The following is a 13,077-nucleotide window of genomic DNA, read 5'->3' on the forward strand; positions in this document are numbered from 1 at the left end:
AAAAGAACAAATACACAATAGCATTAATTAGTACAACCGTTATTATTTTGATGTCTAGATCAATACATTAAAAATGATAATCTTTTGAGGACATTCAATTTGTACTAAGTATTTGGAGGATGAAAAGTCGGTCAAAAGTGTAACAAAATTTGTAATGATTAATCAAACGGTAAAATCTAATCAATTTCATGCAAAATTTGATGAATAACTAGCACAAGGAATGAAATAGATTATGAATGGTACTCCCTCCGTTCCACTTTGATAGTCCTGTTTTCCTTTTTCGTCTGTCCCAAATTGTAGTCCACTTTCCAATTGAAGAATGTAGTTGTATTTTTATTTTCCTAAAATACCCTTATTCAATGTAAGTTGTTATTACTATAAACCTATCCCATTTAATTTAATGAGAGTTTATTCTTTTTTTACCATCAATTCAAGTTCCCATAAAGTTGTACTCTAATTAATGTGAGGTTATTTTAGAAAAATAGCTACCTAAATTGATTGTTCCAACAAAATTAACTACTTTTTCTTAAACTGTGTGAAAATAAAACTATGACTATCAAAATTGGACGGAGGGAGTATTAATTTTTAAAAATAATTATCTGTAATGGAGAGAAATTATCTGATGGTGAAGAGTTCGTCCGGGAACATATTCCAAGAATTGCTTCCGCACCGACAAATATCTAAAATTAGGCGGTGAACTTAAGAATTTTCGCCGTTAGATGATGATGACACAGCAATTTAGCCAAGCTAGTAAGGCACGGGCAGGGCTCCCTTTGTGCTTTTTTGTGCATAAAATAAGCAATTGAAGGTAATTAAATTTGGTCGTATTCTGACACACTTGAATTCACCTTACTTACTAAAAGAGTCTCCGTTTCACGGTAATTCTCAACGATATTTTTGCCTGAAGACTGAGGACCGCGAGAGGCAGGGCCACGCAAGATTTTCTGATCCTCCATCAGTTCCATGTTATGGCCCCAAGAGGAAGGTTAAATTGATTCGTATGGAAGATCTACGACAACAACAAAAGGACCCACTAAAGCTCGTACGGAGCAATAGTATCTAGTTTTGTCGGTGGTCTCGACTGATATATGCAAAATTGTAGGGCTGCCGGTCGGTCCCCAGCGTCATAAAATGCTCAACGCTCATGGTTTTCTGGCAGGAATTACCGATACGGGCCGGGCAGATGCGTGTGTTCTTCCCGTGACAGAAATAATGGAGATGGCTATGGGTTGGGGATGCTGTAAACATCAACATGCATGCATTATCAATGGAGAAGCGATCAGGTAAGGTGTGGCTAAAGACAAGCGTAGTACGATCGAGTTGTTCATGGAGAATGTCTTTAAATTATCTCAATAAAGCCAACGAAAAGATCCCACAGATCATGCTGATGCTGTTTTCGTAAAGGAATCTCGTAAGCTTCACTCAAATCGTTCTACCGATGCTGCTTTTCGCATTAGGCTGTTGTAATCAAATCAACCGCAACTGATCAAGGTCTTGGCCTACAGTATTTCATTTTTCTTTTTGTTTGATTTAAATTCACAAATCAAAATAACTTGACTCATTTCCTTGTAGTTGACTCAATTAGTCAAGAAGCCAAAGTATTTTTCTTTTTCTTTTTTTTTTTTGTTTCAACTAACAATTGAAATTCCTTAGAACCATTAGGGTCGGCCCAATAATTAGAGTAGAGGTTTTAGAATTTTTTTCAGTCCAGAATTCGGATCCTCTATCCGGCAGTTTGGAGGTGGGAATAACAATAAAAATATGATCGTGGGTTTTTGAATTTCTTTTCGAAAGATTTTCACGAAATTCGCCAAATACTTTTTCCTGTGGCCTACTTTTTGGGGAAATGTATGATTTTTCCCTCCCTTCATTTTACAACTGTAGATATGACCTTATGTTATGAAATAACAAAAATGTGGATGTCCCTTTGTATTCCCAAGGAGATTAATTCATGATTTTATGGCTACTTATGTATATAAGTTACAATTCATAAATCCATTCATGTAGTGGAGAAACCGTTTCATAGGTTTCTTCATATTATTATAGTAGTGGATGTTTAATAAGATTTATGTACCTTTAATCTTGTAGTGCCTATATATAGAGGTACATTGAGACCCTTTGGGAGGACTTTTGTATCTTATTGGAATATAAGAATATTACTCTCCATTTCTCTAGTTCTTTCTCCAATATTTCACTTGATATTATAGTAGCTTATTTGATTAGTTTTATAACACGTTATCAGCACGAGTTTCTACTTTTGAGCAAAAGGTGAAAACGGAGGCTCTACCTTAAACAAAAGTGAAACAGGAGATTTTGCCAAAATTCTGCCTGCATTTCTTCAAGTAACTTCTGAGGTAAATTTCTGACCCACAAACTTATTTCAATTTCTTATGGCTAATATTTGAATTATCGCAAAATACAAGTACTTACTGTTGAGCAACCACTAAACACAAACATATATTGTTTGACATCTTTGAGGTAATATTTCTCCTTTTAATTCTACTTATTTATCTTTATAATTATTTGTTATAAATACTTATATTCTGATGCATTGAGTTTTAGAGATGTTATGATAGAAAATCAATTATGTTTGAGGATTCACTTGTCCTTTGAAATACTTAAAGAAAAAGATTCGACCACCTGAAGATGGTCGTTCTTTAACGAAAATATTTGGCCACTAGAAGATGGTCATTATTTCAAAAGTCTAGTATGATAAATTTACCTGTGGCTACAAGAACATAATTATGCAATTTTCAAAATTACTTCTCAGTTGAAATTGTGTTGAGAAAATTTTACTCATAAGATATATTGAAAATGATCTCCACAATTGATTTCTCGAATATGCTCCTGTAGTAGCAATATTGAGAGAAAATTTGAGAAGTATTTTGTACTTATTGCATACTAGTTCTAGTCCATTCCCAAAAGTGAATGCGACTAAATTTCAATTTATTAGTTATGGTTGCTGCCTTGACTATGATTTTGGTAAATATATATTTTACCATGACAAGAGAAAAAGTTACCACTTGAAGTGGGATAATAATGATAAGGACAAGAAAGTAAAGATCCTGAAGATAAATGTCCCGAAGTACATTTGACGAATCAAAATTATAATATCATCTTCACATGGCCAATTTCTTTAAACACCTTGAAGGTGTATGATGCTTGATTTAATTTATGATAGTAATTGACTTTTCTTCCTGAAGAAGAAATGGATGTTAAATATTTGGGATCAAAGAATTATGGTGATGATATTTGTCCCATAAGAATTATGGTGACAATGATATGTGTCTCGCTAATAAATGCTACTATATGCACTATTTTCCAACAAAAGAGACAAACACAATCAGTGGTAGTGCTTAAGTGATTGAAAACTCCAGAAGAGCCACTACTATATTTCTCCATGTAGGAGAAAAGTTTATCATAGATAAAGCACTACTTTTTACAATGTCTCGAAAGAATTATTGAATTTGAATATCCGTCGAAATGGATATCAAATTGAGACACTAAATGAGACAATAATAGAGATAATGTTTAGAAATCAAGCGAGATAAATGTTAATTATATCATAATAACCATTCAAGAGAGAAATGGTTATCGATATAGTTGTCTTCATTCTCATTTGATTTATAATTATCACCTACAGTAAACCAGAAGTTTACTGATCCCAATGAATACATGATTTGACGAAAGTGAAAATATTTGAGAGCTGACAAATATTTATACATACCCCTTTATTTTATATATGGCTCCAAAAAGAAATTTAGAATTTATGTCGGGTATGAATCACTTTTTACGATTAAATATCGTAAAATATTTGATGGGTGATCTATTAAATGATTTATTTATTCTGATGAGTTACGATTCTCGACATTAGGGGGAGGAAAAAATCAACCGAAAGGAAATCACTTGAAAATTGAATTTCCTCGATACTCATACAAAATAATGTGAACTAGAAGTTCAAGAAATTCTTCATTTGTAGAAAGTTATATTTATCGACTCCAGAAGAGTCATTAAATCAACTATTCCTGCAGGAAATACTCTAGCTAAAATTGATGTCCCTGAAGGACATGCACGAGTGCTACAAATAAATTTAAGACCGGCCTACCTAAACAAAGTATAAATTGATTTGAAATATCTCTGGAGATTAAATGTCATGACAAAATTCAACCTCTTGAAGAGGTTGCTCCTGAAGAGCCAACTCCTGAAGAGAATGAAATCATAAAAATTTAGTTGGAGCCTAATGAAATGTAGCACTTGATATTATAGAAGTTGATGAGGATCATGAATCTAAATCGGTTGATGAATGTCGGTATAGAAATGATTGTTCAAAGTGGAAAGATACAATCCAATCTGAATTAGATTTATTGGTTAAAAGAAAAGTTTTTGGACCTGTAGTCCAAACACCTGAAGGTGTAATGCCAGTAGGATATAAATGGGTATTTGTGAGAAAAAGAAATGAGAAAAATGAAATTGTGAGATATAAAGCAAGACTTGTAGCCCAAGGATTTTCACAAAGGCCTGGATTTGATTATGATGAAACGTATTCACCTGTAGTGGATGCTATCACATTTAGATATCTTGTGAGTTTTGCAGTACATGAAAAATTAGATATGCGTCTAATGGACGTCGTTACTGCATATTTATATGGGAATCTTGAAAATGATATTTATATAAGAATTTCCGAAGGATTCAACATGCCTGAAGCATGCAAATCAAATCCTAAAAATATTTATTCTATTAAATTACAAAGGTCTCTGTATGGCCTCAAACAATCTGGACGTATGTGGTATAACCGTCTCAATGAATGTCTGACAAAAGAACGTTATACCAATGATCCAATATGTCCATGTGTTTTTATCAAGAAAAATGGATCAAATTTTGTGATAATTGCGGTATATGTGGATGATCTAAATTTAATTGGAACTCTTGAAGAGATTCAAAATAGTGTTGAATATTTGAAGAAAGAATTTGAGATCAAAGATTTTGGAAAGACAAAATTCTGCCTTGGTTTACAAATTGAGCATTTGAAAGGTGGAATTTTCGTCCACCAAACTGCTTATACCCGAAAGGTATTAAAGCGATTTTATATGGACAAAGCACATACATTGAGTACCCCAATGGTTGTCAGATCATTAGATCCTAATAAGGATCCTTTTAGACCACGAGAGGAAAATGAAGAGATACTTGGTCCTGAAGTGCCATATCTCAGTGCAATTGGTGCACTAATGTATCTTGCTAATTGTACAAGACCTGATATATCATTTGCAGTAAATTTATTAGCAAGATTTAGTTTCTCGCCCACAAGACGACATTGGAATGGTATTAAACATATTTTTCGCTATCTCCAAGGAACAATAGATCTTGGTTTATTTTATTAAAATAAATCCAAACCTGAATTGGTTGGTTATGCTGATACTGGGTATTTATCCGACCCGCATAAAGCAAGGTCTCAGACTGGTTATTTATTTACATATGGAGGCACAACCATTTCTTGGCGATCTACAAAGCAATCACTAGCCGCCACTTCATCGAATCATGATGAAATAATAGCAATTCATGAAGCCAGTCGAGAATGTATTTGGTTAAGATCAATGACCCACTATATCCGGAAGAATTGTGGGTTATCCTCCGGAAAAGAAAATCCTCCAACTATATTATATGAAGATAATGCAGCTTGTATAGCTCAATTGAAAGGAGGATATATTAAAGGAGATAGGACGAAACATATTTCACCAAAATTCTTTTTTACTCATGATTTGCAAAAGAATGGTGAAATTGATGTGCAACAAATCCGATCAGATAATAATTTGGCCGATTTATTTACCAAGGCATTACCAACTGCGACATTTGAGAAATTGGTGAAGAGTATTGGAATGCAACGATTAAAAGATCTCAAATGACGTTTGCATCAGGGGAGAAATTATTACACAAGAATAGTGTACTCTTTTTCCTTCACTAGGGTTTTTGGTCCCACTGGGTTTTTCCCTAGTAAGGTTTTAACGAGGCATATTCTTTGTGTAATGGACATCCAAGGGGGAGTGTTATGAAATAACAAAAATGTGGATGTCCCTTTGTATTCCCAAGGGGATTAATTCATGATTTTATGGCTACTTATGTATATAAGTTACAATTCATAAATCCATTCATGTAGTGGAGAAATCGTTTCATAGGTTTCTTCATATTATTATAGTAGTGGATGTTTAATAAGATTTATGTACCTTTAATCTTGTAGTGCCTATATATAGAGGTACATTGAGACCCTTTGGGAGGACTTTTGTATCTTATTGGAATATAAGAATATTACTCTCCATTTCTCTACTTCTTTCTCCAATATTTCACTTGATATTATAGTAGCTTATTTGATTAGTTTTATAACACCTTAGAATTTTTATGATATTTTCTAAATATTCAGAGGGCTCACCGGAATAATTATTAGAGATGAGTGGGGCGTTTAGTTGCTGGGATTTTGTGCAAAACTTGGGAGTTGCAAGCATAGATGTGGAACATTGGGTTGGGCGCTCAAGTTGCCACCAGAACTGGGCTAGAAGCAAAAGGTGATGGACTTGAAAGGTGCATAAATCCGATTGAGACGGTAGGCCCACACTGCAATCAAAATTGTCCACGATGGATGGAGCTCTCTCAAGTAGCCCAGTTGAATGAACGACCAGACGAAACTAGCGTCTCTCAATGTTAATGGGCGTTGCTACCCCAGTTCTACTCTCTTTGTAATGGGCCTAAAGCCCAAATTCCCTCCCCTTATATTAATGAATAAATAAATCAAAATGTTATTCCTGCTACTTACGGAATACTTTATTTTTTTTTTCGAACACGATAGAATTTATTCTAAATTTACTTACAAATTACAGTGTATCACTTCTGTCAGACCTTACGTGCAGTACTTTATTGCGTGAGGTGGGTCACTTGAATGGTTACTCGGAAAAAAAGAGAGAAATTTTAGTCCCTAATGTTTAGCATCTGTGCGGCTTTAGAATAAAAAAATTGAGTCCCCATTGTTTAGCATCTATGTAATTTTAGTCATTAAAATTTTGCTAAGAAGAAATCCAGTCCCTGTGTATCCAATTCAATGTAGATTAAGGACATTTGAAGGATTTTTCCTAAATACTAACAAAATTTACCCATCCGCAATCATATGTCCGTTAAATTGAATTTAAAAATAAAAAATAGTGGCTAACCTTAAATAAAAAGATTATGGACTAATAACTTATGAATTAATTAATTAACTAGTAAAAGAGAAAAAAATTATTAAACTACAAACATGAAACTAATTGGAGCACCTAGTTCATCAATTAGAACTCATTTTCACCCTTTATCCCCACCATCCCCTCAATTTTTATGAATACGTTAATAAATTCTCTCCCTCTTTCATATCTTATTTATTAGTTACCCTGCTGTTTTGCTTCTTCTTAAAAACAAATTAATTTAACTAACACGTGACTTCACGCGACTGACTTCATTAATAATTGAAAAATTCATTAATTCGGTTCAAATTGAAAAAATTGGAGACTAGGTTTATTTTCGCCAAAGTTTTAAGAACTGAAATCGCATCGGGTGCCAAATATAGGGGGGGCCAGATTTGTTTTTGTCGAGATTTTAGGACTTAAATCGTACAAGTACCAAACTTTGGAGATCGTATATATAGTTGCAATTCTTCCCTCGATGATTTACAACTTAGTTGGCAACAAGGCTGAAATGCGCATTTTTCTTGAATATTGTCGCACCAGATCCGTTTTCCCTCTACCCTCTTGAGCAATCATAGTGATTTTAAATTAAATTAAGTAAGATCTCTTTTCTTTTTCTTTTTTTTTTTTTAAATGTTGCGCCTTAATGTTTTGCTTGGGGAGAAATGCCGTTTTGAGAATTCAAACCTGACATTTGAGAATTAGATGAAGGATGAGTTTACGATATGAATGAGAGAACTCAACTTAAAATTTGTTATTAGCGTGCATGGGAAAGCGGACAATAAAATAAAGCTGGAGTTCAATTTCTAATGTTGGATCGGCGACACAAACAGCTCTAAACAATTCTCATGGACTCCTAAACAAATCTTCAAGACCACCACAGCCCCAAAAGGTGACAATAAACTTACATTGCATGGAAGAGTTTACAAATTAAGGACTTAAAAAATCACATTTCATTTAATTTTCAGCCAGCCGTCCTATTCTTTACTCGTTAGAGAACTCGTCTTTCAACGAAATATTATATATAAATGATTTAAATTTAATTTCACAAAGACAATAATGAAACTTGAAACATTTAAAGGATCGATTTCAGGAAAAACTGCAGCAGCAACTATTGGCAATAATTGAACGACGGACGGACGAGGCAGGCATGGAAACTAGTTCACCTTTCTGCAGTTGAATCGGATTTGACCTCGGTTCCCCGTCAAAGGTTTAATACCGCCCATCTTAATCATGGAATTGGCAAAATCAGCGGAGAAGGCGAGCAAGTTAGCGGAGTAAGACTTGACGAGATCCTGGGTTGGGCCCCCAGCACCAAATAGTGCCTGATCAGAGTGAAGTAGCCCTCTCTTGCTCACCAAGTTACTGAAGTAGGCAGTGTCGAAAACGGCGGGGGAAGGATCGAGGGGGCTAAGGTTGGAGTCGCCTCCAGCGCGAGGACAGGTTGCTTGCCTTTGGCTGGCAAAGGAGGGGTCGATGTTATTGGTCTCGTTGTAGATCCGGTTTCTGAAGAGGCGGCACTGAGCAAACCCGAGGGTGTGGCCACCAGACAGCGCCACAAGGTCTTTAACGTTCAGACCTTGCTTCTTGAAGCTGCTAATGAGTGCTGGTAGGTCCATGAAGGGCGATGGTATGTCATTGTTTGCTACGCTTCTGCTGGCGGTCGTGGAGTCTCTCCTGCCCAGCTGAACCGCCCAAGATGGTCCTCCTAACTGTACACAAACAACAACATCCCGTTATACTGCTATATCTTTATACTACTGCTATATAAACGATCTGTTTATGTCATAGCTAGCTCGTACTAACTACTAGCAACATGCATCTTTTGGGATCGACGAACAAAAATTGACAGGGATTTGGGGGTTGAGACTATATATATATATATAATTATATATATTGGTCACAAACGCACAGCAACTACGGAGTCACGAGCGGCAACGGCCAAAATATCAGCGCAAGATACGACGGGGCGTCCGCAGACTTTGTCCACTTGGGCCTTGATCCGGTCGATAACCTCAAATCCTCTTGCGGAATTCGCATTAGGAAGCGCATTCTTTTCACTGTCAATTGTGGGTGTTGCATCTAGCAGTATTGAAGCATCACAACCCTGCATATATATTTGCATGTGAGGAGGGGAGGAATCATTAGCACCCAAAAATTCAAATTCTACACACACACATATATATACATGCATGCATGGCCATGCAACACATTACACGTTAACTAACCAGTAGTCGTCCGACATACCATTTTATATTTCTCATTCACATGCGGTAGTTAATTTAATTAGGGGGGCCGGGTATACTAAAACACAACACATTCTGAATTTCTGATCAAGAAATAACGACGATAAGAATCAAGCAGAGAAATCGAATACATCAGATCTTACATTAACGAAACAGTCATGGAAATGTAGACGCAGTAAAGAGGCTCCCATGCGGCGCTCTTGGCTCACGGCATCCTCCACCATGCGTCTGATGGTTGGCAAGGCTTGGGGACACACTCTGTTATAGTATACGGGGGAAAGTGGAGCAGAGGAAGCTAGGCCCAGTACCAGGGAAGACAATATTATCATCAAGGCATGTAGATACAGATACAATATGGAGAAAGAAGCCATTAATCGTGGAATTGAGAAGCTCGCTCTTCTCTCAGTTCAGTTTGAACTTGGAGCTACTGCTGCTGCTTTTGATTTTAGTTACTACCACTACTACTTAAAATTCTATGGTCGGTAGTGACACTTGTGACTTATATGACGAGCAGCTGTGTCTATTTATAGCTAGGCCTCAGTATTTTGCCCAAAAAAGAAAAAAAGAGAGGGCTACAGTGCCGCTCCAGATCTGGTGCTATTTTTCTACTTAGGAACCCTTAATTAAGTAATCTTTTAGATATATGCGAGTATTATACTCCACCGAAACCCAAAAAATGCAAAGAAAAAAAAAAGCGATGTTCTAAATTATCGACACTTCCGTACTAATTGAATGTGTCAAACACGGCATTATTATGAGACAGAAGTTGGCCAGAATTTTAAAATATATATATAAAAAATAGCATAAATGCACGCTAATTAATTTCATTCTCAACCCATTCAAACTAAATATACTTCTCAATATGGATGAAGGTCGTAAGTCAGGAGAGTTGTTAACTTGATTGCTTAGTCTAGTAAAGTAGATCTGTCGGGGATATATAATACTAGCACTTGTATATGCAGAGCAGCATATCTCTCGAGTAGATATAGTCAAAACTACTAAAATTTCATGTCTGCTAGCATCTTTGACAAACCATGTCTGTGTTCTTCAATTATCAACAGGAGAAATATATTATATTCCATCATCTCCAATACATATTTGAATACGTCTTCTGGTGAACTACTTTTCCATTTTCCGTAGACTCCCTTCAATTTTTGTTAGTAGTTAAAGATTCACGAAGCTTGTGAAAAAGGGAAAATTGTTAAAAACGTCTCCCACATTTTACAAAATAATTTTTTTCGTCCCTCACTTTTAAAAATGTAATTTTACGTCCCTTACAAAGTCACGTGCTGGATTCCGGTCAAAAACTAGTCGGAAATCTAGGTAGGGACCAAATTTGGTTAATGTGAATTTGTAAGGAACGTAAAATTATACTTTTAAAAGTGAAAGACGAAAAAAATCATCTTGTAAAATATAAGGGACGTTTTGAACGATTTTCCCTGTGAAAAACTTCAATTCTTACTTAAAGAGTAATTAATTCCACCATTTTGATAAGGCGGCCTTTTATTAGTTGATGGCATGTTGGACTTTTTTTTTTCGGTGTGCGAAGTCTTCTAAGAAACGCAATAGGAATCGGTAATCCAACAAAAAATCATTAAAAATCCATGGTCAACGAACTGCCCTAATACAAAGACATTCTTTGATTAATGTATACTACTCCATGCATTATATCCGCAGTTGGTAGCAACTATCAGAACACGATTGATTTCAACAGTCAAAATAGAAGCGCTGTTTACACCTCAATGTCAACGGTATAAGATGGTAACTATTGCATGTTTGAATACTACAGCCTCTTACATGCTACTAATTAATGGGCGTTCCTCGTGAGGGATAATATTTATAGAGGTCATAGTTGCCCTGAAGAATGATTTTAAATTGCAATCGACCAGCTAACTGGGTATATTATTGGTTATCCGTCTTTCAAAACAATACGGCCAAGTTGAACAGCAACCATCGGCATGCAGCACCGTCAATGCGTAATTTGTGGTCTCTGCTTAGTTTACCATTTTAGAAGGATCATCACTTGGAAGATGAGGGGCTCTACAGCTGTATGGTTGCATCTGTTTTGAGCTTATTGCTATACCATTTTTACAAGCTAAAATATTATAATACATAAGTATACTTACTCTTTCTCGTTGTTTCTTCATGGTTAATTTAATATCCATATCTATCTGATTCTACGAAGGAGACAATTGACAGAGCATAGGATGATGCACAGCAATAAGCAATAACAAATATACACAGGGAACACGTGCAGGACAATTAAACCCTTAATGAGAGAGTGGTAAGATGTTCGGACTCTTGGTCCTATGCATTATACACGCATTCTATGCTTTCTCGCTGCAAACTTAAGATGATTACCTCATGTATCATTAAATTACCGAAGCTCGAAGTTCTTTTTACACTTACTCAAGAAAGCATGGGTTACTTTCAGAAACCTCCCTCGAGATTTTTTATCACTACACTTAAATGCCTTTTAGTATTAAAAATTATACTATCCTCCCTTTTCAAATAGATATGACCAAACGTCACTATCGATAGCTTTCAAAAAACCAAATTGCCCTAAAAGAGTTGTGCATTTTCTGCTATTGAAAAAAAAAACGAAAACGAAATTGCATCAAATATAATTTTTTTTCTACTTCTTGGCGCCAATTAGCTGGTAGTATAGCAACTTGAGGAGGCAAGATGCCATACAATGTCATTATTGTGAGAAAAATCAAACTAGCTTTACTAAGAGAGAACTCAAGAAACCAAAACATCCTCAATTTGGAGATTGTAGAACCTGTCGAGAGCACGATCCGAACTAAGCACCAAACAGGAGTGGCTGAGTTGACCTATGATGAGCTGAATAGTGGGACTAACTCCCCGTTGTGACTTCGACGCTCAAGTCAGATTGAGAATAATAGAATATAGGAGAATGAATGTATCGAGTTTTCACACCTTTTCTTGGTTTGTCTGTCTACTACTCCCTCCGTTCCTTATTAGATGTCCTAATCCATTATTTCTTTTTATCTGTCATTTTATGATATCAAGAAAGCATTTAGGAACTTTTTTCCAAATTTACCCTTGCTGACCCTTTCAACTTTCTTGAATTGGAACTCTAAATAATTAAATGCAGTATTTGTAGCATTAACAATAGAAGTAGTTGAAGAGATGAAGAATTAAATTGAAATGTGTCTATAAATTGGGATTGACCAACTCCATTACATAGTCATCTAAAGAAAATGGAGATCGATAAAGATATCAATGTTTCAAATTCTATAAAATTGTCCAACTCAAGTGTAGTGTTCAGTGGAGAAAAAAAGAAAGTTACTCTAAATTTTGACTTGAATGTACTTGCAGATCGTGGGTTCGACTTGAACAAATTTCCAGACGAAGGAGATGATGCTTTTGCAGAAGAAGAATTCCAGCAAGTGGTTAGGATCATGTTAAAGGTTTATCTTCCCAAATTCTATTAACTCAAGGCCAATAAGACATGTCTCCTTCAAAGTCCTTTCTTGTTCGGCTTTATTTTGCTTCATATGATGGTCTACTATTATTTTACTTGATGTCATGGCTGCTTACACCACATAATAGGTAAAACTAAAATGGACAAGCAAAAAAAAAATTACCGGCTTTTACTTGATGTCATG

At 35.6% G+C, this 13,077-nt stretch overlaps 1 protein-coding gene across 1 annotated transcript; it reads right to left on the reverse strand.

Moving 5' to 3' along the window:
* Window positions 1-8,356: 8,356 nt before the first annotated feature.
* Window positions 8,357-9,816, reverse strand: LOC113776232 (peroxidase 2-like). Its single transcript, XM_027321346.1, has 3 exons — window positions 9,589-9,816; window positions 9,112-9,306; window positions 8,357-8,911 (listed from the first exon to the last, which is right to left on the reverse strand). The coding sequence occupies exons 1-3, from the start codon at window positions 9,814-9,816 to the stop codon at window positions 8,357-8,359; spliced, it is 978 nt and encodes a 325-aa protein (XP_027177147.1).
* Between the last annotated feature and the right edge of the window lie 3,261 nt (window positions 9,817-13,077).

The sequence above is a fragment of the Coffea eugenioides genome, chromosome 6 (assembly GCF_003713205.1).
Source record: "Coffea eugenioides isolate CCC68of chromosome 6, Ceug_1.0, whole genome shotgun sequence".
Classification (NCBI taxonomy): Eukaryota; Viridiplantae; Streptophyta; class Magnoliopsida; order Gentianales; family Rubiaceae; genus Coffea; species Coffea eugenioides.